Source organism: Lepidochelys kempii, chromosome 9 (genome assembly GCF_965140265.1).
Source record: "Lepidochelys kempii isolate rLepKem1 chromosome 9, rLepKem1.hap2, whole genome shotgun sequence".
NCBI lineage: Eukaryota > Metazoa > Chordata > Testudines > Cheloniidae > Lepidochelys > Lepidochelys kempii.
This window is the reverse complement of record NC_133264.1, coordinates 15562802-15590157: the sequence shown is the minus strand read 5'-3', so window position 1 is coordinate 15590157 and position 27356 is coordinate 15562802. Positions and strand designations below refer to the sequence as shown.

The following is a 27356-nucleotide window of genomic DNA, read 5'->3' as shown; positions in this document are numbered from 1 at the left end:
TCCAAAATCCATCCATACTTGACAGAGGAGGATAGTTTTGGATGCACTTCATCATCCGAGAGCCATTCCATTGTTTGATAATTTGCTCTCTTGATAGCAGGTATAAATGCAGCCTGTGTTGGTGGCAGTTTTTCTCCATTCGTCTGCTTCTTGGAAAACATCCACCTGCATAGCTCTGCAAGTGTTGTAATGTTGGTCTTCAAATGTTAAACTCAGCATAAGAATGCCTCCAGTATATTTATGACCTCAGTGACTGTCTCAGCCATTTCAAGCACCTTCAGAGCGAGAGTGTGTCTTTGGAGGCTGAATCAAATGCCTTCCAGTAACATAATTTGGACTTTCCGACAGGTACTTGCAGTGGTAGATTACACATATGCCGCACAGTTGGTGTGTGTGTGTGAAACCTGCCTTTCATTCAAGCACTCATAGTGAGGCTTTGTGATAAAATGGGAGCTTTGTGCTTCACAAGCTTATTGTCATACTTGCTGATGCTGAAGTCGCTGTGACTGCTGACGCATCACTTAAAGAAGAATTACAGGGCACTGGTGTTTAGATGTTGCTTGTAATTATTAGAATTGGGAGCACGGGCTGTTGAGAGTCTGAAAGAACAGGAAGAAGGAGGGAGGATTTGAGAGGCTGGGAGCAAGCTACAGAGGGTGCAGCAGCAGCAGCTTGGTAAAGGGGTTTCCACTTTGAAAATAAAGTCTTGTTGAAGCTTGTTAGTACCTTGCCTGGTTGATACAACAGGCATGCAATATTGTTTTTTCAGGTTTGGCATCAGCTGTGGTCCCTGAAACTCTCACATACTGCAAAACAAAATGTTTTTCCATAAACATTTGGCATCTTCAAGCAGAGTCTTCACATTACTGTTGAGAGAGATGCTTTTTTCCACTTTTGATAGCCCCAGGTCTTTAGTTTTTAAGATATGCGCTGTGATTCATTTCTGTGGATAGAATTGCTGAACTACATCCATATCCCACATTTCATCATCAATTTAGCCTTTCTGCTAAGCATTTGTTCCTCTTCAGTCCCGTTCAAAGTGCACATTTCTCTGTACTCAGCCTCTGCATTGGCCATTGTCACTACTTTCCCATCCATTAGAGCCTCTGCTAGGCAATTAATGAACTCCAGCTGCACCTCATGGTTTGTAGTAGTAAAATCAGTATTTGTTTCTGTTGCTTTTACCTTTTGATGCAACATGTTATGTATATTCTTGGTGTAGCACTCTGTGGTACACAATGTGGTATGCATGGGCCGTGTTTGGGTCCATGCACCCATTTATCTTTACTTTCCATGCAACATTCTTGTTAAGAATGACAGCTTGATACAAAAAACCCCCCAGAAAACAAGCCCAGGAGGACTTGTGGCACCTTAGAGACTAACAAATTTATTAGAGCATAAACTTTCGTGGGATACAGCCCACTTCATCGGATGCATAGAATGGAACATATAGTAAGAAGAGATATATATATATATATATATATATACACACACACACACACGTGTATATATATATACACACACATGTATACATACAAAGAAGGTGGAAGTTGCCATACATACTGTAAGAGGCTAATTAATTAAGATGAGCTATTATCAGCAGGAGGAAAAAAACTTTTGTAGTGATAATCAAGACGGCCCATTTAGACAGTTGACAAGAAGGTGTGAGGATACTTAACATGGGGAAATAGATTCAATATGTGTCATGACCCAGCCACTCCCAGTCTCTATTCAAACCCAAGTTAATGGTATCTAGTTTGCATATTAATTCAAGCTCAGCTGTTTCTCATTGGAGTCTGTTTTTGAAGCTTTTCTGTTGCAAAATTGCCACCCTTAAGTCTTTTACTGAGTGGCCAAAGAGGTTGAAGTGTTCTCCTGTCGGTTTTTGAATGTTATGATTCCTGATGTCAGCTTTGTGTCCATTTATTTTTTTGCGTAGAGACTGTCTGGTTTGGCCAGCGTACATGGCACAGGGGCATTGTTGGCACATGATGGCATATATCACATTGCTTGATACAGTTTCTCTCCTGTCTCACATGTTGAAATTGTGCTTAATGCATGCCTTCGGGCTTCCAGCTTACTACAGAAGAAGCAGGTGTTCTCAAAATGCATGCCAGGGGACCTAGTATAAGGCGAGTCTCACCCTCAGCTGGCACTTGTCCCAGCATCTTCAACTTTCTCCTGATGATCAATGTATTTCCTGTCCAGCCTTGTCAAATTTAGTTTATGGGTGTGCTACTTATAGCATATAAGATGCCACCAAGTGTTGTTTTTAACCAGATCCTCTGCGATAGTATTTTCCAAAGATTCAGCTGTTAGTTCGTACTCTTCCTCTCCCCTTTCATGCTTAAAGATTATCAAGAGAAAGTAAAAACTAGAATTTTGTAATTAATTACATTGAGATTATAGTTAACTATTTAATGCACGTTATGTAACGGTGTGCATACATTTTGTGGATGGATTCCACTAATTTCTGGCTGGATACCAGCATCTTAACCAGTGCCTCATTACAACTCTTTTGGCATAATAAAGCTGATATTCAGTACTACCGAACTGCTTCTTTAATCAACTTGAAGTACTCCTTCCATTTATAAAAAGAAAAGTAGGACTTGTGGCACCTTAGAGACTAACAAATTTATTTGAGCATAAGCTTTCGTGAGCTACAGCTCACTTCATCAGATGCATTCACTGGATTCCACTGAATGCATCCGATGAAGTGAGCTGTAGCTCACGAAAGCTTATGCTCAAATAAATTTGTTAGTCTCTAAGGTGCCACAAGTCCTACTTTTCTTTTTGCGAATACAGACTAACACGGCTGCTACTCTGAAACTTTCCATTCATAGTATTCTGTAGCATTAAAATAATTTATCAGGTATATGAGCATTAACTGATAACACAGTTTAAGTTTGTGAGGGCGGCACGTTTGAATACTCATATTAAAGTATAATTTAAAACAGTTGATTTTTAAAAAACATTTCTTGTCTATAGAGCTACATAATTGTTCCAGGTTTGCCATGTTTGGTACCATTTTGTTTGTGGGAGAAAGGGCTTTTGAATGATATGCAACTCAACCTATTTCTGATGACATATTAATAAAATTTCCACCAACTGGCGAGGCAGTGAGTCCCCCCCGACACTCCACAGAGCATGACACTATTGAAATTATACTTCTGTAGATTTTTACAAATCAAGTGACCCCCCCTCACCTGTCTATCATTAATTTGTCCATGGAATTTCACATGCTCCCAGATTAATATACAATCTCCACCTTTGTGTGTGAGACGGGAGAGGCAGAACTGTAGCTCATATTCACAATGATATCTAAAAACTTCATTATGGGTTTTTCATGTTTCATTCCCTTTCACTAAATTGGACTAATTTACCAGCTTTAGGGGGAAGAAAGGGAGGGAATCTCCTGTGAAATACTGTACTACTTCTTTCTTCCGAGAAACATTTTTGAATGAAAACGGACCTTCTTTAATATTGTCTTATTAGTGAATGAGAAACCTCTTCATAATATCTGTTTTTTGTGGTGGTGGTGGAATCATTTTTCTCATTGAAACACAAACATGTTTGAAATATCACATGTTTAGATGCAAAAATGTTGTAAAGAGTGATGTTCTGAGACCAGAAAATAGCCCTGAATGAAATCAGTGGTTTTTTTACCATCTAAATTGGCACATCTGGGTCAGAGCACTCATTTAACTCCCTTTTCTCTCCACTCTGAACCCTCGAAATTAATGCACTCCCTACCAGCTCCTGGCACAAGAAGATTTCTGGAATACGGGCAGGCAGAGAGGAAGGAGGGAGTTAGGTTGGAGTACGAGGAGGTTGGCCTGGGTATTCTTCTGCCCCAGCAATTCTGTGTATCTGGAGTGGTCTATAGGGGCCATTGCAATGAGAATGCATGGTAACCTAGCTTTGTAGCTCCCAGCAGTCCCACACTAATGGCTGTGCAAACTCTTTGCTCTTGCCAGAGCAGAGATGAATTCGGCCTATTACCACTTTGACCTTCATTCAGTTAAAAATGTTAAATTGTGACTCAAAATTTTTAAAAAAGATTTATTCAATAAGCTGCATTTCCCAGCCTTGTAATAATTTTTTTTTGGTGGGGAGAGATTTTATACCCATAATACCGAAGCAACAAATGTTTAAAACAAAAACTCCTCAATCCATTCAAGGCTGTACTGTTAAGCCAGGTAACTGAGTTCTTAAATCTTAACATTGAAGGTCAAGTACGAAGACATGCAAATATTTAGTTAGGTTTTCAACTTATAGTTGTTAAGATGAAGTCAAGAGCATTCCTTAAATATTTGCAAAGAGGATGCATTCCCGCCTTCCCGTTTGCTTTCTACAGATTCCAGACTTCTAGTCATAGCTGACTTTCTGTTATTTAGAGTGGTAATCCCTCTGGGAACGTCATTGTTTAGGAGACCCATATCAATGTGATTATTCCACGATAACTGCACCCGTGAAAACCTTGCCAAGCTGAGTGAATGATACAAACAAGTTCTCTTGAAAGGAAAGTGTTTGTTTCCTCTTGGCTGAAAATGAGCAAGCCAAAGAAATATAAACCCCTGAGTCGACACTGCTATTCTTATACATCTTAAAAACCTTGTCAATAACCCACATACTTCCCCTCCACCCCCTTATTTCCCCATGTTAAGTATCCTCACACCTTCTTGTCAACTGTCTACATGGGTCATCTTGATTATCACTCCAAAAGTTTTTTTCTCCTGCTGATAATAGCCCATCTTAATTAATTAGCCTTTTACTCCATCTTTTCATGTTCTCTGTATGTGTATTGTGGCAAAGTGCCAGCACTACTATGATGGGTCTCGCGCTTTCTCTTCTTGGGGGGGTTCAGGGCACCGTTTCTTGCCCCTGAACTGGGGTATTAACTGCCCCACTAGTGTCCTAGAGGAAGGGAGTGGAGAGGGAGGGACCTGGGCCCGCTCGCTACTGCGGGTCCCAGCTCAAGGGCCCTAGGGATAGCACTAAACCACTTGAACTAGCGGTTCCTTCCCCTGGGCTACTTCCCTCTCCTGCCCTTCAGCTTGTGGGACTTCCTGACCTCCCTCTGCACAAACCTGGTGTCTCTTTATGAAGGGTCTTGGTCTTCTTAGCCCACTGCAGCACTTCTCCAAACTCTCCTCTGCTTCCCTCCAAACTGCTCTGCTCTAACACCAATCCACTCTGCTTCAACTCCTTCTTCTGTCTGATTGGAGCAGGGGGGTTTTATCAGGTGACTGGATTCAGGTGCTTTAATTAATCTATAGCAAACTTTCTTCCCTCTACAGGGAATAAGGCTCCCTTCTAACACTCTCCTGCTGCTCTCTGGCCTTGCTGTATCACAGTATATATCTATATCTATATATATCTTCTTACTATATGTTCCATTCTATGCATCCGATGAAGTGGGCTGTGGCCCACAAAAGCTTATGATCAAATAAATTTGTTAGTCTCTAAGGTGCCACAAGTACTCCTGTTCTTTTTGCGGATACAGACTAACACGGCTGCTACTCTGAAACCTTGATTTACTATGTTTACATTTTGTAAACAGTTAATTCTTTAATGTTCTCTGTACTGAAGAGAACTTTAGGCATTTAGTCAAATTCTGTTGGTGCATCGTGCTATGCCATTAGATTAGCGAGGTTTGCATGTCCAGGGCCATAGAAAAATGAGTCTGTATGTTTGGTACTTATGTTTATTTTGTAGAATGTAGTGATATCACAGCATAGAAGCAAGTTTTTAAACACTGTTTGTTTTTAAAGGTATAAAAATGGGAAGTGTAGTTCCAAACTAGACCATAGAGAAAGCTGTTCATTGAGGTTCCTGTGAGTACCAAATGGGAGCTAATACTTGTCACTACACAAGTCTGAAATTAGCATTTTATACATTTGCACATTGAGGGACAGGTTGCTGCTGGCATAATAACAGATGGACTAGCAAGATGAAGAGAAGGTAGAGGTGTGATGACTCTAAACTGTACTTCCAGATTTAGATCATAACTCAATTTTCCCAGAATGTAGATTACAGTGCACCACTTCCTGGAATCAGAGCTGCGCGCTCTCCTGTATGGGCAGTGACACGCTAATTTCTGTGATCACTTCTTGATTTATTTGTGCTTACATAGTGCTTGTCACCTAATGGTCTCAACATGATGTACCAATGATGATGTGAGCCTCATGGTTTAATATTTCTGTGAAGTATGTAGATATTATTACCCATTTTACTGGTGGGTAAACTGTGATCCAGAGAGATGATTCACTCAAGGCCCCACTGAGTTGGTGGTAAAGCCAGGAATAGAACCCATTAGTCCTGGCACCTCAGTTCTTTGCTCCAATTATTAGTCATTCCCAGGGCCAGAAAGGTGTTGGCTTGCCAGTTGGCTTTAGTTTTAGTTGCATAGTTTAGCTATGCAATGTTTCTTGCTGTGGGTGGATGAGTACCAAATAACCATTGTTACCTAATTATCTTCTAATGAAAATATGTGTCAAAATTACAAATTTTTGTTTTTAAGTATCTTCTTGGTAGTGTCTGCTGCTGTCCTACACAACATCTGACAGTACAATCGTGTTGGTATTGCCATGGTAATGTAATAATTATATTATAAATAATAATTGGAGCATGCCTTGTTTTGTTAATATCACAAAAAACTGGTATTAGTGTGATTATAGTCATCTTTCAGAGAGGATGTGATCAAAGCAAAACTTCTGTAAATGAAAGCATTCTGTGTGACATGCCACAAAATTAACACCCACAACAAAAAGCATTGCTTCATTGACACATGTTGTTTTGTTGTCTTGAGGTTGCAATGGCAAAAGCATGTGTCCTTGTGGTGGTTACAGCATATCCAGCGTTTAGTGGCTTCGTGTCCCTCTGCCAACAAATGATCTGTATTAGCGTCAGGCACTTAATACAGTAATACATATGGTACATAGCTATGTGGAATATAAGCATTAAAATGGACATTACTTAACACATAATCAATATTGGCCATAAAAATCAAGCTGCCCCCATCTTGGTCTCTGTTAGAGTGCATTAAATTCCTCACAAACTAAAAATCCTGATTAAACAGATATATTTTGCACCATGTCTGAGATTAAGTGTATGGACCTGCTTGAAAAGTTTGGTTCTAGAGTGATAAACTCCCATTAGGAATTTGGGAATCCCTAGATGCAGGAATAGGCCCTTGAATGTTTCATTTGGCTGCTAATTTGGACAAATCAGTAGGCAACAAAGTGCTTTTGTAAAGGTATGGTGCATTGATCATTTTATAATTTTAACATGGAAGTGCATAGTAAGTGGAAGACTGCTAATGTATGAACAGATAATCTATTTATAAACAATTTTGCATGAAAACAGGGTTTTGGGATTTAGCAAAAAAAATCTTGACCTGAAGTTTTTGGGATTTTTTGTGCCAGTCGATGTGTTTGTTCTAATGAGGATTACAATAGCACAAAACCATGCCTTCCAACTGTATCTGTTCTGCAGATAGAGGTACCTCTGTTTCAGGGCCGATGCTATTTGAAAATGTACCTGCTGCAGTGATAGTTTTTTGTGTGTAATATTATAATATAAATCGTTAAAAGAAAATTGTTGGCAAAATCAAGCACTAAAAAGTTAGGAAATGCCAGAATTAAGGTTGTACAGGCAGTCTTAATTCTATCCGTTGAGTACTGAATATGCACTATGATAGAGTCTTTAATTACATGATGACATACTGTTTGTCTCATTCAGTGCTAGGGGTGGACCGTGTTCGCTTAGTGAACAGCTATTCAATATTTCGTTTTCTCATGGTTAAACAGGGGGCTCCATGCCTTATTTACTGCACATTATTCAAAACCTGCTATGATTACAGAATTGGTCATTTTCCTATGAGTATTTCTATGGCGCTCATCACTAGTGTCCAAGTGCTTCACAAATATTGAGGAAGTTATTTTCACAACTGTGAAATGAGGGGGTATCATCCCTATTTTATAGTTAGGGAACTGAGGGACAGAGATTTTAAGGTCAAAGGTATCCACTAAGTTTGGGTGCCCAATTTGAGGCACCTAGCGCCTGGTTTAATATGATCAAGCAAAGCTCTTATTGAGTTAAGTTGCAGGTGGGAATGCTCAACACTTCTGCAAATCAGACCCCAGGGCTGCAAATCATGCACATGCAAAATGAGGAACACACAATTAATTACCACCTGTGAAAAGAATGGTTTAAGTGACTTGATAGCATCACAAAGGAACTATGTGGCATAGGCAGGTATGGAAGACAATTCTCCTGGGCAACGTTCAGCTGTCATAACCATGAGACCCTCCTTTCTTTTTCTGTGGCTTTGTGACTTGTTCATTAGACACCTTCCAAATTCTGCAACAAATGAGGCAGGGATTCTACAGACAACAACCTCCTTTACTACACAACCCTGGTTAATCGCCAGAACAGGTCCATCCTGTGATCTGAATGAGGCAGGGGTTGATACATTTGCTTTCTATCTAAATGTCTTGGAAAGTCTAAACTGAAATTCATCATGTAGTCTGTGTTGTTGTTGCCATGTCAGTCCCAGGTTATTAGAGAGACAAATTGGATGAGGTAATATCTTGTCTCTCACCAACAGAAGATAGCCCAATACTGTAAAAGATATTACCTCACCCACCTTGTCTTTCTATTCATCATATAGTCAACAGCTTGCTCATGTCAGGTTACTGAGAAGAATTTGATCATGTGCACAATGTTTTTGTGGGATAATGGATTTAGTTTAGATGGTTGACTTTCAATATATTTGGGTTTTTTTCCATTTCTTTCAATAGTAATCCTAATTTCTTTAACAGCATTTGCTGTTCTAGTTAACTAATTTTAGACAGATGTTTGTTTCTTGTTTTATGGTCTAGACAGTTGAGATTTACAGACTGTAACCCAGCTGGTGAATTGCCATGGGATTATGCCTATTTTCAATGCTTAAACTTTTGCAACATACTCTTTGCAAGTGTTTATGCAGTGGTGACCGATGAGCCAACCATCAGAAGAGTTTTATTATAGCAGCTGAACAGAAATCTTTATTCATGTTAAGTAATCATGCAGGTTAGGGCAGCAAAACTGTTAATCTTCATAGCACTTCTTAATACATTTGATATTGCTAGTACCTGTAAAACACACTAATTATCTTATTAGTGCTTATTACAATTGAACATTCCTATGCTCTAGTGGTATCTCCTTAAATTGATGCTTTGAGCAGAAGATAGTTGTGAAGAGTGAATGGGTGGCTGCTTGCAACACTGGAAGGACAGATTAGCAAAATGCTCATGCAATTAATGCATCTACATAAATGCATGTTCACCTGCTATGCTTGCAAAGGTCTGCATTTGCCCATGCAAAGGTGTGTTTTTAACTACAAACCTAACTACACATTTTCAGTGGGGTGTGCACACCATTGAGGGTGCATTGGTTGCACCCGGCTTTAAAGGGACCAGTATAAATATGCTCATGATGTGTGCAAGAGTGTCTGTTTGAATGCTGTGGGCCCTTCCAGATTTTCAGGTTATCTCTGCAGTGCATGAGTAGTCTCACTGATTTCAAGGGACTATTCACATGCCTAAAATTAAAATATATGGGTTTGAAGTATTGGGCCTATATGAGGATAAATTAGTGAGGGTGAGAATAAAAACTAGCATTGGTGAAAATAAAAATCTCACCAGTGCTGCAGAAAAGGTATATTACTGGGGAAGAACGTGATGACTGGAAAAAAAGGTCCAACAGTAGGGGTGTAAAAGGTAAAACCTCTTCATTTGTGGAACTTCTACTATTTCTAAAACATCTGGTCTGATTTCTCCCAGATTGTAAAATCCTATTCTGGATTAACATCTGGTATACTAAATATCAGGTGGGATCCATTTGTTGTGGTTATATGTAGATCCACACTGAGCATTTAAACTAGCTTCAACTTCAGTTATGGGTGCAATACAGCCTCTTCATAATAAACATGTCCTATTTTGTTAGTTTTGGACAAAAAATGTTCAGTGAGACTGACCTAATATAATTAATTTCCTGTTACTGTGTACCTTAATTTGTCATTTACATACAACGTGCCTAAAACTAGAAAATTATGTCTGGGACACATATGCATAGTTATGTGATAGCATGCTGTTGATTAGGAAAGCTCTTGATTTGTTATGTTAATTATTAAAATATTTCTAAGGATTGGTTACTGCTATTAAAAATATTAGCTCATGTAGTCTTATGCTGCTCCTTAACTACAGATCAGATCCACCTTTGTATAAGCTGCTTGAGCTTCCCATTGTGTACTTGTAGGTCAAGTAGAAAAAGCAGGTCAAGTAATCTATTCTGAAGGACCGGTAGCACAGAGCAAAGAGATCTCATGCACACAGACCAAAAGAATGCACTAAGCACGGTCTCTGATATTCTTGGCACCAATTCTAAGCGATTTTGGTCTGATTTTTGGTTGAGACAGTTTCTCTACACATGTTTGACATCAATCAAATCCAGACTCTAGCTTGGGTTTTACTATAGCACCCATCAGTATAGTATCTATGTGCTGAACAGGTAAACGAGATCTGCATGTTTAGATATGCAGATAATAATATCTCTAGATATTCTTAGAGAAATGGCACTGGAATACTGAAGGCTAACCTTTTTTTAAAATGCTGCTTTTGGTTTAATTATTTTAGAATATACTTTTTGGCAAATTAACTTGAAAATCTTGTTGTTGTTTTTTCACTGCACCCCTCCTAATAAAGTGTCATAGGATTTATAGGTGGAATTCACACTAATGTGCAGCAAAAGAACCTAGCAAAGTTACAGAGGACTTGGACAGGCATATTTTGGCAACAACAAAGGTATTTTAATCTGTGTCCAAACCCCACATATGCCTGGACAACTTGAGTAACTGCACTTACAACTCAATTTTTGTATGTTTCTTAAGGTTTTATAACCTGGGTGGTAGGGAGGTAGAATCAGTTTTTGACTGCACCTATGTAAATCCAGGTATAACAAGTGAATGGTATTTAAAATCGTGTAAAACTGATGTGAGAGGATAGTGAGGCCTTTGACTTGTCAAAAGCACAATCATCAGCCTTGATGACTGTTTTTGGCACCTACAGCTTGATCATCTCATGTTTTATTTTAAGTTATATATTCAAAAACAACAGCAACAACAAAGTTTGGTCTGCATCCTTAGAAATACCCAGATGGCCTTAACCTTGTCCCCATCCCTCACCAAACTGCCATACTATCTACCTAATAAACATGCAGGTCAGATAAAAACATTTTCATAAGACTTTCTACGAAAGAACTCTGTAGAACATACTTGTTTTTAACCTAAAGCTTTGATACATATGTGTGACTCTCTGCCACCCAGTGCCTCTTGTGTGTAAGGTTAAGATATCTTCATCCATCCTTTTTCTGAGGCTACAAATGCTTCCATTGACTTCAGTGGAGCCAGGATTTCACCCTTTGTTTATAAGTCTCAGAGAGGACAAAACTGAAAGTCCTGTAGATTTCCGAGACATAGTCCCCCCAAATTGTCCCCAAATGATCAGTTTTTGAAGAGCCTAAATACATTATTACCACAGCAGACAAATACTTCTTTTTTGGGGGGGGGGGCAATCTAAAGAAAATGCACTTTTCTTTAAATGCTAATTAGAATGTATATGACTAGACACAGTACAATACAGATTAGATTCTGTGTATGTATTCTGTGCGAGTGTGTTGTAGATCCATCCTAAGGGATTACCTGTCTGTCTGTCTGTGTACACAGAGGTGTTCATTATTAAGTCAGCAGTTACCACACTCTAATATTCATTTTTAATCTCAGGAAGCGGGAGATAGTATACCACAGTGCATCAGCCGCTGGTTAATACTGCCTTTGTGTGTCACATCTGTTTATTTATCCAGACACTTATGTGGCTCCCATCTCTGCATCATTTAAGGACTTTTCAATGTATGTGTCTATATATGCATAATGTATGTGTATATGAGGTGATAAGCCATGTGATAAATTCCTTCACTACTTCTGTATTTTGGTAGATTGTATTACTGTATTTATTTTGCACCTTTGAGTGCCTCACCTGTGCTAACACTGATTTATCAGAGTGGATTGTTTCTCATATTCCAACCCTCCTAAGAAGCTTACAAATAGCGGCTCTTTTTTTTCCCTTTAAGCTCCTGCCATCAAAAAGAAGTTTCTCCTTTTTTCTCCTGAATGTGGAATCTAATCCAACGTCTGGGATCAGGAACATTGAGTCCTGGATAAGTGACATTAAGATCTAGTGTCACGCTAACCAAGATTAGAGACAGAGGGCCTGATTTTTCAACTACCTTACACCTTGTGATGTCATTTACAACTGTGCAGAGAGAAAGCCCAGTGCATAGAAATCACTGCCATTCTGATTTAGTAACATTTTACACCTATTAAGCACAGGGGTGAATGACTCCACAAGAGGCAAGGCAATGGAGAATCAGGTTCAAAAGCTCCAACTCATAAGACCGCTATGATTCATGGCTTTCCAGGAACATATACAGCATCTGATATAGCCCTGATGGTTTGTGAAATGTCTCACCTTAAAATTGTGGCCACATGTTGTAGACAAAAGGTATTTGAGATTAATATGATGAAGAGTTAGGATTTTATACAATGGTCTGAATGACTTAAACCTTTGATCATGCCACAGCAAGCATATACTAACTAACACAGCTTCACTGTGTAGGCAAATAAAAAAACACTATTGGAACTTGACCGGCAAAGGGGAGCAAGCCCATTGGCCCAAGAGGTGAACAGATGTGTCTGATTCTCCTTTGCAGTGTCCACCTTATAGTAGATGATAGGTTTGTTTGATGATAATGGAGTGTAAAGAGATGACTTGTATTCACGATAGTGAATGTTCGTGCCTGCTTCATTGAGGAAATTGTTCTGGAATAGCTGCTCATCTTTGTGGAAACACTTGGATTGCTGCCAAGGTCAATGAGACCTGGGTTGTTCTGTTCTCTGAAAAAGTTCTGGTCATTTGTTTTAGAGAAGCAGGTGTATGTCACTGGCCAACATGACCTTTAATTGTCTTCTCCCCATTTTGATCACACCTTTTGCTTAACAGATGAATTTCCCGAGACGTGCCCTGTATTCCAAGCAGAGATCATATAAATTTTAGTATGAATGGGAGTGATGCACAGCACTTTTTCTGTTCAAATTATAATCATAAAGCTAAACAAAACTCAGTGGATTTACTTTGCAGGGATTTATGTCAGTGTTTACTGAGCCAATCAATCCATGTAAGTTCACACTCCTCCTAAATTTTGAGTTCCTAGCACCTCTCAATTTCAAAGTGAAACTCAGCTGAAATTAGCAAGTTTCAGGTAATTTCTCCATTAATTTCACTAATTTCAATGTAAAATTGTACATTGACCCAAATTCTCTCGCTAAATTCATGAAAATCAGTGAAGCTTTCAGTGAATGTGGTCTGAATGTGAAGTTTATTCTGAAGCCAGGTGGGTTCCGAGTCCTAATAATAAGCCAAGGTAAAATGGTTAATGGTATCACACAACAGAGCCTATGCCCAGATCCTGGAACACACTGTGAATAATATTGTACACTGAATGTTGTTTAGCAATAAAAACAAGGCAAGTAATACATTTAGGTGAAACAGTGGAGGAAGGAAGAATAACATAGTGCCATGCTAGTGAGGCCTCATTTGAAAGACGCTGTGTGATTCCACACGAGAAGAAACAAGTTGGCAAATTGCAAAGGCATGGTGCAAAGCAACTAAAATGATCCAAGGCAGAAAAAATTAACTAGAGTTGGCCTCTATACCTTAGAAGAAGAAAAGAGAGGAAACTAGAGAGATTTAATTAAATGTGTGAATATAAAAGGTCCTGCAGGAACAGGAAAGGACCCGATCTCTGCCAAAAATGTCATTGTGTAGTAATTATTTTAAAAAGGAGTCATGGTCTGAGAGTGAGCCTATAAGCAGTTGAGTCAGAATTTCCTGAAACAAGACATCACTTTATACTTGGGGGCAGAGGGGGAAATAGAGAGGAGAATTGTCAACCTGCTCATGACAGAACTGGACACAGTTTTGAAGAGAGACAGAAGTGGAGAATGTGTTGTCAAGCCACACTTTTAATCTACAATTCATGCATCAGGGCTGTATTATTACATTATAGCATCAAAAAGCAATGACACATTTAGGGTTACAAATAGCATTATTTATGTTGTACAATAGAGGTAAATGCACTTTACAGACAGCACAATATTTTAAAACTTCATCAGGCAGCTGCTTGCCACAGGACTGAACCTACTAGTCAATGGGCAGCGCAGAAGAAAGTGGGGAGGAGCACGAGCAAGGAAGGTCCATGGTCAGTAGTTGGTGAGAAGATCAATCCCGTAGCTGTCATCTGCTGAGAGTCTGGGAGGATGCTGGGAATCTTCCCAGGTACTTCCCACAGGGTTGCCATCTTATAATGGCCTCTGGCTAATATGTGTCTGATAAATTTGAAGCCTCCCTCCCATTGTGGTTATGGGAAGAAGAGAAAGAGTGCACTCTCATACCCTCCTTCACACCTCCCCCAGTCTCCTGGCTGCCTGCTGTGTGTGTGTGTGTATGTTGGGGTATCTCTGCTACTTAACCACTCCTCCTAGTCTTACATTTTAAAGGGCTCCTCCATTTTGAACAGATCTGGCCACAGCATTTGGGGGCAGGCCTTTGAAAGTCAATGGAGTTACTTTGTATTTACACCTGTGTAACTGGGAGCAGAATTTGGCCTATTGTGCTGCAAGTAGAGATGTCCCACACTCCTCTGGCTTTGGGTTTTGTTACAAACTCAAGACACAGCCCTGGTTTAGTAAACCATTCAAGTGAACCTGGCACCAGTATATGGCTGCACATTAAAACAAAGTGAAATTTGGCTCTTTCAGTTAAATTTCACTTTGAATGTTGTGGTTTTGTTCAGAAACTTGAAATAAAACTCATTGCATTCAAACCCTTTAAGGAAATACGGGCATGCACTTGTGACTTGAAACAACAGAATTGGTAGAACTGCAGCTGTTAGTCCCATTTTTCTTAAAATCAATAAATATTTAATTTCTCTAAAAATGACAGTTCCTTTTGTATTTGTTCAATACTCACTAAAGGTGGTTTTATTACAGAGAACAGACTTTAACAACTCCCAGGACATGTCCCCGTTTGGAGACGATTTCTGTCTGTTATACAATACCCCTGGAAGTTGTTTTGATAACAGTGATGAGAGAGAAGAAATAATGTATGCTAAAGTAATTTGGTGAGGCTTGAAATCAAGGCAGTGAAGAAAAGATTTTCTAGCAGCAAATCATTCACCTGTCTGACATTCCTTAAAAACTGTTATCCAAATGACTTTAACAGTTTAAGGGTCATGCCTGAGGTTAAGAGACTGTTTGCATGGTTCACATTTTGATGATAAAACATGATATTTTTATTGAACTGGTAGCGTTACAGTCAACAGCATCTGTTGTACAGGAGTTTGAGTTCTTCTTGCAAGAAGATTGCTGCTCCATATGAGCAACTGGCAGATGTTTTAGTGTAAATGGTTCTAAAGGAAATGGAGTTAAGTGTGTTTCGGTTAGTTGAAGAGTAGTTAGAGCCTGCTGTGTATTTGCAAGTACTAAAAATGTTCCTTTTTAAATTTAGTTCAGAGCTGGTAGTTCTATGTGATTGGAAATAATCACAGGGCAGCCATTGCATGTTAGACCCCCTCCAGCTATAAGCGGATCACAATTTGGGGAAGGCTTCAAATGGATGAAATGTTTTTCAGGGTTTATTGCATTAAGCAACATTCACTGAATTCTATATAGCAACTGAATTACTGGTCACTTAAATGCTGTTATGGTCTTTTCAGTTTATGCAGTAATTTTTTTCTAATAGTTGTTCAAGTAAAAATAACCCAGCGAATGACTCATGTTGCAATATGTACCCGTGACCATTTTAATTACGCCTCTACCCCAATATAACACGGTCCAATATAACGTGAATTCGGCTATAACGTGGTAAAGCAGCTCTCCGGGGGGCGGAGCACATTATTTCAAAGCACATTATTTCTTCGTACACTCTAATCCCTATAACCAGTAAGGTTTTTTGGCTCCCGAGGACCATGTTATATCGGGGTAGAGGTGTATTTAATTATTTACCCTCATTATTGTGATGTAGGTCAAGTTCCATAAGCAAAATTGACTGTATGTGTGTTAAATGTATCTGATATTATATATATCTATATAAACTATACATTTTTCCTTGCTGAAATACAACCACTTTTGGGTTGAAACATGGCAGTTGTGTGCAGCCTACAGTGGCTTAGGATAGAAATTGAAAAATATGTTATACAAATGAAACCACATAGACAATTTACATTTTCCCCATCTAATTATCCAAACGGGAGTTCTGATACATGCCTCTCTGAACTGGTCACCACTTCATATTTTTGATGAACTAAAATTAAGCCATTGCAGATGGCAATAATTCCCACAAATTTATTACTACTTAATGCTAACCATGTTGCTTTTGTTCCATTTCCACTTAAATATATGCAAGATAAAGAGTTCAATATGTGATCTTTAAGGAAAAGAAATGCCAGGATTTATTAGGCTCAAACTATATAAAGGGGAAAGCCTAGATGGATTATCTCTTTTCCTTTATTCTTCATCAGGATTTGTCCTTAGGTAAAAGGATGAACAGCAGGTGAGGTCCCCGGTTGGTCAGGTATGGAAAAGGAAGGGGGCTAGTAGATACAAGAGCACTTTTTCTGTTAATGTCTTGCCCATTGTGTGGACCACATATTTCTGTCCCGAGATCGTCTCAGAAGCTGCTTTATCAAATTCTTATTTGTCTGGCAAAATCTTCCTAGTTAATCATATTTCAGAGCTATATCTATCTGGTGTAACCCCTAATGTCAAAATCGATGGATGAAAAATTATTTAATTTGAGAACCTGAGCCAAATTCAGAAGGGGGATGCAAATGGTACATGCCAGTCAGTTGGTGTAATTTAAATGCAGAGAGAGCAAAAGGAAAATCAGATGTTATAAGGTGTATAGAGACTGGGTTAGTTAAGACTTCGTTGGTTGCTATTCATGCTATAACCTCATCCCTGCACCTTTTGGGGGGTTGGCGGGAGCTTAGATGCATTTACCAATGTGTAACTTGCATCACTATTTGTATCACTTTGTGTTGCAGCTGGTCCATTGACAGATGTCATGTGTTTCTCTGAGGTGTTTAGCAAGAATATCTCAGCAGGGTCAGATCTGGGTATTACTTAGACAGGAAATCTCAGAAGAAATATCCAGCTTGCTGTAAAAAGTGGGGCTGGTGATTAGATGACACTGCTGCTGTTGGTGCCATCTTCCCAATGAAACATGAAAACAAGGTCCAGACAATTTTTGGTGATGAGAGATCTCGCAGAACCTTTCTTAACTTTAGGAGGACGCAGTGCCAGCCTCCTGGCCAAATTCCAATTTAGGTAATTACATTGCCTATCTACATTCCCCCCCTTCATTTGCTATTGGATGCAGAATTCTTAGACTCCTCTTCTAAAATGCTGGGTAGTGCTGAGGTATGCTGTTAACTGACTGCTGTGTTGGACCTCAGCGAAGGTGTGAATTCATGTATAGAAATATAGGACCAAACTACAGTTTCATTTACTGTGCTGTAACTGGGAGCAGAATTCTCCCATACTCTTCTCAAGTGTATTTGGATATTATAGATCGCTTCACTGTATACACCTTATTAATCTAGCAGCACTGGCAGGTACCACTACAATATTTATTTACCATATCACTTGTAACTGATCTGTAATAAGAATGTACTTAGATAGCATCATACTTTTTTGAAACAATCCAGTAAAAAATCCCGTGAGATTTGGTTGGCACTTTGCTATCAGGACAACTTCTGCTGTTGCTGACAACTTTGCATCTCTATTAATTGCCTTTCCTAATCTTAACTGCGGCTATTTAAACGTTGCTTTAAATTGTTGAGTGAACAATTTCTATTTTCCATTTTACCTGGCTACTTTTTTAGTTGTGTGGCTCAGTTCATAATAATCTAATACTTATGGCACTTACTTTATTATAGTTGTATTTGATACCTCAAAATGGAACTAGTACATCTGGGGCTGGGTTTCTGAGTGGAAGTTATAAGGCTCTTGCTTACATAAGTCACATTCCAAGGTTAGTCTGAATTGCTGAGATAAAGAGTTTGGTCCTAGTGTGTTCTTGAAAAGACTCTTTCATATATGTGAAATTTATTATAATTGGAGGCTTTACTTGGGAGCTGTCTAGAACTTGCAGTCCCCATTTCCTTAGATCTCTAAAAGAGGAAAATTCATTCAGTTTAATGATATATAGGAATTATGGCCTATGGAAGGGGGAGTTCACATTACTGCCTACCTATATCTTCTTTGGTGGGTGGATAATAGCATAAAGGCTGTATTTTTAGTTCTTTTATAACTGAAAACATTAATTTAATAATTTTGAAAGGTATTTTTAAAAGCTATATGGCAGTGGCATCATCTTGAGTGTATTGGCCCAAGAGAAATTAGCCAGACACTAGAAGTTATTTGAACTGTTCAATTTCAGTTGTTACAGGTTTCTAACATGGTGATGTTTGTCAGCACAATTTATGTGTGCTTAATTGTGTTTAAAATATATATATATATTTTCTTTTTTCCAACTAGGACCGGCAGAGGTTCCCATGATGTCACCCAATGGATCCATTCCCCCTATACATGTGCCTCCAGGTTATATCTCACAGGTATGTTTCTTCAGCAACATAAATCTAATTTTGATTTTTAAGGTGTACATTTGCATATAAGGGCAATAAGCCTGATTCTCAAAAGTCTGGCTAGGATTTTCCTCACTTCCTGTTGGACAGTGTAGTTGTGCTGGCAAATGTATAATGCATTTTCACCTCAGAGGTGACTACCATTTCTGCAGTAGGTAAAGCAATTCTCTTCTTCCCCTTCTACATCTGTATATATACAAAGTAGTAAAATACCATCTGTACCCATATTCTAGTAATAAAAGCTACACCTACACACTGTGTAGACAATAAACTCCTCAAAATATCTCCTATCCAACAAGTTTCAGTTAATGAGTTAGGAAGTGTACAAGCCAAGAGAGAAGTGGGGAGGAGAAGAACCCACTGCATTTATACTGCCTGCAAAAGGCATTATTGCTCATCATTGTCATCATACCAGGAAATAATGTAGAATAACTAATGCATATTGTTTTTTAAAAGGCTGTGAATTGTCTCCTATTTTTTAATTTATAAAAAAGGCAAAAAAAAAAAGTGTGTTACGAAAAATGTCATGTTTTTAGGGTATAATCTGCTTGGTCTCTTAAAAACCGTAATTGTTATTCTATATAAGACATCCACATAAGATTATTAAAAATCTGTTTTCTTTGCGTCTTCTGCAAACTTGTGTGAGTTTTCAAGTAAAGAGGTTGGACAAGGTACCCTGATTCTGGTTGTGATACAATAAACCTGATCCTATCGCCATTTCAGTGACTCATTGGACTTTGTCAGGTAAAAGTCTCACTGAAGTGTACACATACCTTTAATGTTTAAATATTTTAAATTACATGAATTTTTAAAATAATTCAAGATTTTCTTTGGTTATTTAATATCAAATCTTTTTGTATTTTTAATAGGAATAGACTGGATTTTGTCTTTTTTTCCCCTCCAGTAAACAATGTATGGGTTGAATTTAAATGGAATCTTTAATAGCCATATGTGTTTGAAAGACTGTCGATGGGATTACATTTACATCCCACAAAATACTGTAGTCATTTGGTGGGATTTTAATTTTCAGGTACAGAGACAAAATGTCATAAATGCAGGGGAAGTGATTACCAATATGTTATTTCAAAGGACCTCATGAAAAATTTGATTGTAGGCTGGTCTAAGGCCTAGCAGATAGTACAATATGCTTTTCTGTGGCAGAGTTCTAGCTTCCTCCCAATTCCTTAGGCTTTCTGGGGCCAGCAGTGCTGGAGATGGGTTTTAGGGCACCATGTGAATCATTTTCTACGGGGCCACCAGGTTTGTTGGAGTTTCTGATGCAAGCACCGATGATGTAAAGGGTTACATAAGTGCTGACCTCCATGTGGAGGGGAGTGTGTTGGTGCGTATGAATCCATGTGCAAGATCATAACCTTTGAGAAAGCATCTGTTCTTTTTTTATGCAGGCTCTCCGTTTGGGGATCTTATTAAATCCTGGCTGCTCTTGAACGTTCAGGTAGCAGCTGTGGCTAAGAGCCATTGATTTTGTTTTCTTCTCTGTACACTGAGAAATGACCTTGCTTCATGCAACCGAACCCTAGTCACCTTGAGATTATCTCATATAGTATGCATAACAGTGATGATACTCCTTAAAGCCATTCATGAGCTGAAGTTGGTGCTGAAAATTGCTGGCCACTGAGCGTCACACAGAGAATACATTACACTGATACTCCATAGTCCACTCTGGTTTCTGATTGGCTTCCAAGTGGAATGAAAAGGGGTAACTGATTTGAGACCTGACTACCTGAGAGGTCACCTCTTTTCCATTGTGGTACCATTGGAAGTGTCCTTTGTTTTCAGTGGGCGGGAGCTGGAGGCAGGGCTTTTTCCATGAGGGAGTTTTGACTCTGGACCTTGCTGCCCTTTTCATTTGGTCCAACAGAGCCCAAAGTTGTTAATATTTAGGGCACACTGCAGAACTCATCATTTTTCTAAGGGCATTGTTTGGAGATGTAGGTGATTAGATGTGGGTATTTATCTTTCTTTCTTTCTTTCTTTCTTTCTTTCTTTCTTTCTTTCTTTCTTTCTTTCTTTCTTTCTTTCTTTCTTTCTTTCTTTCTTTCTTTCTTTCTTTCTTTCTTTCTTTCTTTCTTTCTTTCTTTCTTTCTTTCTTTCTTTCTTTCTTTCTTTCTTTCTGCATTTTAAGTGTTATAAAAATACCATGGACCATTGTGAAGGGTACTTTACAGAAATCTGAGGGGAATCTTTTCAGGCACAAATGGGAATTGGGTACCTAACTGCCATTCGTGCCTTTAAAAATCTTGTAATTTAGTGAATAAAATAAAAAATTTGTTCTGAGCACTGGTGGACAGTACTGGAAAAAATACAAGATTATAATAATTAAAATGGTTTTATTAAAAAATAAAACAGATTTGCTTATTTTTTCTTTGAATTTGTTTTCTCCTCTTTTTAACACCTTTTAGTACTAAACTCCTCCTTTTCACTCATCTTGGTTCAGGCTCTACCAAGATAAATGGCAGTATATTACAGAGGTGCTCCCAAAAATTGCCTTTGGCAGTAATAATCCACAGATTGTACTTGTTTCTGAACCCAGTGCCACTTCAACTCACAAGCATTGCTGCAGACCACCAATAATAATCTATACCAAAGAAGCCTTTTAAGTACCTTCTAAAATATATTTTCTTTCTAAGAAAAGCAGCTGGAAATGCATATTGTAAAGTTTTAGGGAAAACTATATACTAATTTTTAAAAGCCTCAGAATGTCCTTTCTGTCATGTGGAAAATGAATATTTTGCCTTACAGATGACTTCATGCTAAATAATAGTTGAAAGAAGATAGCAGTCAAATTGGTTGGTTGATGTTGATGATGTACTAGCTGTGTGTGTGTTGTTCGCTTTTGACTTTGCTCTGTTGTGTTGGTATTTAATAGGGTTTATTGAATGATAATTTGAATTGTGTTCTGTCTCTTTTGGCAGAGCCTGGGCAAGGATATAAAGCAAATAAGTGGGACTCCAAGATGTGAATAAAAATACATTTTATTTTGGTTTTTGTCTGCCCTCAAAGTGTACATGTCAGACTCAGGCAGAAAGCAAATAACCCTGTGGAGAAATAACCATGTCTGTTAAGAGAGAGCCATAAAACTTTTTTCCATTTTGTTATGCCAAGCTTTTGGAGCTGAGTGTATTAGCCTTGAACATTACATTTGCCATCCAGTGACTGCAACCCAAGATTAAAATGCTTCATTACCTCTGCAACATTGCAAAAACGTTTGGTAAAAGGGAGCTGGCAGGAATCTGCCCTGCAAGACCAAGTCTATTGGCAGTGAACAGTAAAACAGCTGGAGTCTATTTCTAGACTTCAAGGACTACGTGAGTAGTCTTGATTAGGAAGAGGGGTTTGTCTCTGTTATAAAAGTCAAGAAAATGTTTCACGCTGTAAGGTCTTAAGTGGGGGAGAAGAAATCCAGGAAAATAAACATGCACCAAAAGCTCTCATCACCCATGTTTTGTTGGTGTTGTTTTTTTTTTTGGGGGGGGTGGGGGGGAGGGAGGGTTCTTGGTTTTTTAGCAAGATAGTACAGCCAGTCACTTTGTACTATAGGACATCAACCAGATTCCTTTTCTTCTCAGCAAGCCAACTTCTTTGTGATGGGGAAGCTGTTGGGTAAAAGAAGTCAGGGGCTGTAGGATCTACTCCTGGTTTCCACTGATGCTTGCTGTGTGACACTCTGCCTCCATTACCCCCCTCTGCCATATTACAATGACATTTATCCACCTTTGTGAAGCACTTCAGGATCTAAAGATAAGACACTGTCGAAGTGCACACAATATTATTTTTCTCACAGTAAGTGCTATCTTCCCCTTTTATGGTTGTGTATGTATGTAGCTCATCCCTAGCTTGTGTCTGTTTCAGCCTCCTCCTTTATTAATCCTTACCCTCTTCCCTCGATCTGCTGGCAGTGCTCCTACTAATAAAGCCCAATATGCCATCAGCTTTCTTGGCAACAAGAGCACACTGTTGACACATAGAAATGGGCAAATTCAGTCCATACACATGTTTAATATAAACACACAGAAGCATTATTAATATTATTAGTATCCATGTCAGGACCTTTCTGTAAAGTTCCTCATGAGAGGAGAGAATGAAGGGATCGGGGGACTATTTGCTAACAGACACAGATTGTCTCCCCCAACATGCCCCTTCCAGTCTTCGCAAAGAAATGTACCTTTCTTCTGCTCCATCCATGAAGAGCTGCTCTGTAAATGTCATATATTTTGAGGGGGTTGCACACTACAGTTCTCCTCTCATCTGTAGCTTTTTGGGTGTATTTCTGAAATTTGGTTCAATACAGTACATAGTTTTATTTGCAGGATCTTCATTAAATAATTGGTTTGTGTCATCATATTAAGACATTGGTAATGTCTCAAAACATTGTATAGGAATGGTGTGCACAAACCATATTAACAATTTTTGGGTGTCCATGTACTGCTCAGATCACCAAGCCTTGGATGAAGTATATGAGAACTGAAGTTAAAGCATCCTTGGTCGAGGGAAACTGGCTAGAAACGTCACTATTACTGTTGATTTTACATGGAAGGTGCTCAGATTCATAGAGTTTAAATCCAGAAAGGACTATTAGATCTGACCTCCTATATGTTACATGGATACTATAGCGGTCGGCGCCAGTGTAAAACTCTAACTGCTTGTGTACACTAGAAAGATTTGATGTTTTAAATAGACTGGTATAGGCAGAGTGGGAACTTCTCCCCTCAAGTGTGAACGCAGTTACTGTGTACCGGTATAGCTTCTTCTGGTTCGGAAAGCAAAATAGGCTTGGTATAACAGTGTCCACACTGGTATAACTGTAGCAGTTTAAAAAAAAATTCACATGCCTATTGAAATAGAACCATAGAAATGTAGGGGTGGAAGGGACCACAGCAGGTCCTGTAGTCCAATACTCCACCCTCCCGCCCCTCCACGTGGAGGCATGATTCCGTATAACAAGATCATCTTTGACAGGTTTTTCTCTAGCCTGTTCTTAAAAATCTTCAATGGCAGGCATTCCACAACTTCCTTATTTTGGCCCAAGATTCTCCCTGTTAATATTAATTGAGTTAAGCACCTGGTCACAATTAACTTACTGAAGGAAAAAAGGCATTAAACAATTCAGCCTTCTGTGTGTCATCCATTATTTGCTCTTGTTTCCTCTTAAGTAATAGACCTACATTGTCCTTGGTCTTTTTCTTATTTCTAATTAATGTATAGAACCTCTTCTTATTGCATTTTATGTGCCTTGGGAGTCATAACTTATTTTGTGCCTTAACCTTTCTGATTTTTGTCCCTCCATGCTTGTGCGATTTGTTTGTACTCACATGACAAACAGTATGCATACATTCACAAATTTTTTTAAGTCCCAAAGGGGGCCATTATAATCATCTTAGTGTGACCTTCTGAATAACACAAGCCGTACATTTTCACCCAGTAATTTCTGCATGAAGTCCATGACATCCAATCTTGATTTAAAAATTTCAAGTAATGGAAAATATACCACATCCCTAGGTGTGTTGTTCCAACAGCTAGTTACCTTCACTTTTAAAAAAAAAAAGCACCATATTTTCAGTCAAATTGTCTAGCTTCAGCTTCCAACCATTGGATCTTTTATGTTTTTGCCTGCTAGATTGAAGAGTCCTCTGCTAGCAACTCTTCTCTTTGTGTACGAACACACTGTGATTGAGTCACCTTTTAACTTTCTGTTTGATAAACTAAGCAGATTAATTTTCTTAACTCTCTGTGTAAGGCAGATTTGCCAGATTGCAAATATCCTTACAGTAAATGTTGTAGAGTAATCATAAATATCAACCCCATATACAGTAATTATTTCTTAAGTGCCATAATGATTTACCATGTCATTGAAGCCAATGTGCATATTCCTACTGTCTACTAGCTAAGTTAGACATCTAGATTTAATAGTGAGTGTTTTTAAGTGATGGATGCCAAGAATCTGGCATTGAAATTGTCAGGACTGGCATGATCTTGGATAAACATGTCTACTAAATCAAAGTGAATAAATAAAAATGTTAAGGCACCCAGTTTCTTGGAGACAAGCTCATTACTCAGTACTTTTTCCTGGCTAAAATTTGATATATGAACTGATTTGCAAATGGGTTCATGAAATGCCCAAAATATCAATTAAAAACCAGACTGTTTAACCTCCATCATAAAGTATTGCACAATCAGCACTTCTTGCTGTGCATCAGAAATTATCCATGTTGATGTAACAATTATTGTTCCAGTTACACTTTCTGAAATATCATTTATTTTGTGGTGTGTAAGTTAAAGTATACTTTGAATGAAGATGTCAAATGAATGTCCATGCAAATTTCAATGAAAGTTTACCCCACCCAATAATTACACCCCCAAAACAAAACATGAAGCAAACACAGAAATTATGCTGTAATAATGTTATTAAAGATGCATCATGCCAGTTAGACCAGAAGGCATTTAAAAACTAACGATAAATAACCTTTCTACTAGTTATAATTTGGAAGCAGACTAGATAATGAAGGTTCTAGGTACCAAATGATTGCTTTTCAATATGTATAGAATAGGCAGCTGTGAATGTGATGGCACAAGTTATCAGCTAGTGTTGTTTATATTCCAGTAGCACCTAAAGGCCACAGTCAGAGTTGGGACCCATTGTACTAGGCACTGAACACACACATAATAGAAAACAGTCCATGCCCCAAGGTACTTACAGTCTATAAGGCAAGACAGGCAAACAGGTACAGATGAACAAAAACATTTGCTGACTTTCTTTAAACCACAAAATTTAACTTTCCCTGTTCTTTGTGCTATTTAGACAAATGGAGCAAAACTAGATGGGACTAAACCCTTTTTATTTGGGAGGTTTGGATGAAATGGGACCTGGATTTCATCTCCAAGTATGGATTTGCAAAACCAAAATCTGTCAAACATGAATTTTACAAAATCAAAACCACCTGAAGTTTTTTTTTTAACTTCTGCTTAGTTATCTACCCTCTGACATATAATATACAGGGTTGTCATTTATTTATTAAGAACATAATGTCATAAGTAGACATCTGACCTGCACCTGCAAAATTGACAGGTGCATGCTTCACCTGAAAATCCCACATTTGGCCATGAAGAGGATCTTTTGCCCATGTAAACAGAGCATTGGTGTATATGGGCTTGATTTGGAACAGCCGTGTGGCTTGCAGGCACAATTGAATTGCCAACATTTATGAATTTGGAATAAACAAATAAAAGATGTGCTCTGTTCGCTCCTTGATGCAGTCGGTTATAAAACTAGCTGATCCCCTGACCTCTCAAATATGCTGATATCTCTTAGCTCCATCCAGTGGCAGAAATTCACCTGAAGGTCTTCAAAAGGGTCTTGAGCATTTTTTTTTTCAGGATTCATCTTCTAGAAGACAGATCACAGTTTAATTTTCAGTTGTCATTGCACCACAATCTTTCTGTTCGGTTTCTTTGTCGACATATTCATATATCTCCTTCATCGAAAACATAAAATATATATAAAATCTAATCTAACTTTGCAGATAAGAGCTTGAGCTTGCCTGGTACATTCCAAGCCTTCTTTCAGGCTTGGCCTAATTAAAGCCAAACGATGAAAAGACTTGTTCTGTCTCCGACTAGAATTTTTGGGCTTTAAATGCCAGTCAGGTTAGAACGTGATCTAAGCTTGAGATAAGTAGAGTTGACATTTCATTACAAACTCTTACACAACACAAATAAGTGTTTATTTTAAAATCTGAGCATTTGGACACTCCCCAAATTTCTCTTCAATGTCTTGGCCAGAACTGATACGTGGCTGGTGAATAAGGGGTATCATGAAAGCTGAAGAGAGCAGAATATAAAAGATCGACAGTCTGAAATTAAAGTAATCTTATGATCTATATGAATCCCTGAAGTCCCATTCAGTGTCTGTCTGGAGTTTTATAAATCTCTGAAATCTAAGAATGACAATTTTCAAATTGCTGACCTACATTGTAGGGTTAAAGGTTAATGACCAGATATAGCAAACTAAATGCTTTGTATTCTGGTTTATACAGAGTAGCACCTACCAGGTATTATACTGACAATTAGTAATACATAAGAAACTCAAATTCACACCAATGCTTTTGACTCTAATTTTTCCTCTGTAAAAATTTCATTTAAAGGTAGAGGGTCTCCTGTGTGTATTTGTTTGATTAATAATGAGTCTGTCCTGAATGAACTGTGATAACAACACCTAGATACAAATAGTAGTACCTCCAGGACACTGTGTACTATATGGATAGTCAATGGGGCAGAAGCCCTGGCTTCTTCCCTACATCCTTCCTTTAACCGTGTGGTAGGTGGCAGAACCCTGATTTATTGTACAGAAGGTACTCTTTGTCACTCGTCTCCATTGCTCAATTCCGAGCTCGCTGTGTCTCCCTCCATATGCACCTTCACATGCTGGGATGTAGGCAGCACTCCCTATAAATTTTCCCAGTACTGACAGTAAACATCCGCAAAACTATCTCCTCCTTCAGACCCCTCCTTAAAACTTTCCTTTGCCATGATTT

The 27356-nt window shown here is 38.5% G+C and overlaps 1 protein-coding gene across 3 annotated transcripts in view; it reads left to right on the top strand.

Annotated features, from left to right (window-relative positions):
* FNDC3B (fibronectin type III domain containing 3B) overlaps positions 1–27356 on the top strand; it is a 358046-nt gene that overhangs the window by 161495 nt on the left and 169195 nt on the right. For all 3 annotated transcript variants that reach the window (XM_073359377.1, XM_073359376.1, XM_073359375.1), the window contains one exon: positions 18698–18774. In XM_073359377.1, coding sequence (XP_073215478.1) covers positions 18698–18774 — 77 coding nt within the window. The remainder of the gene's footprint in view (positions 1–18697; positions 18775–27356) is intronic.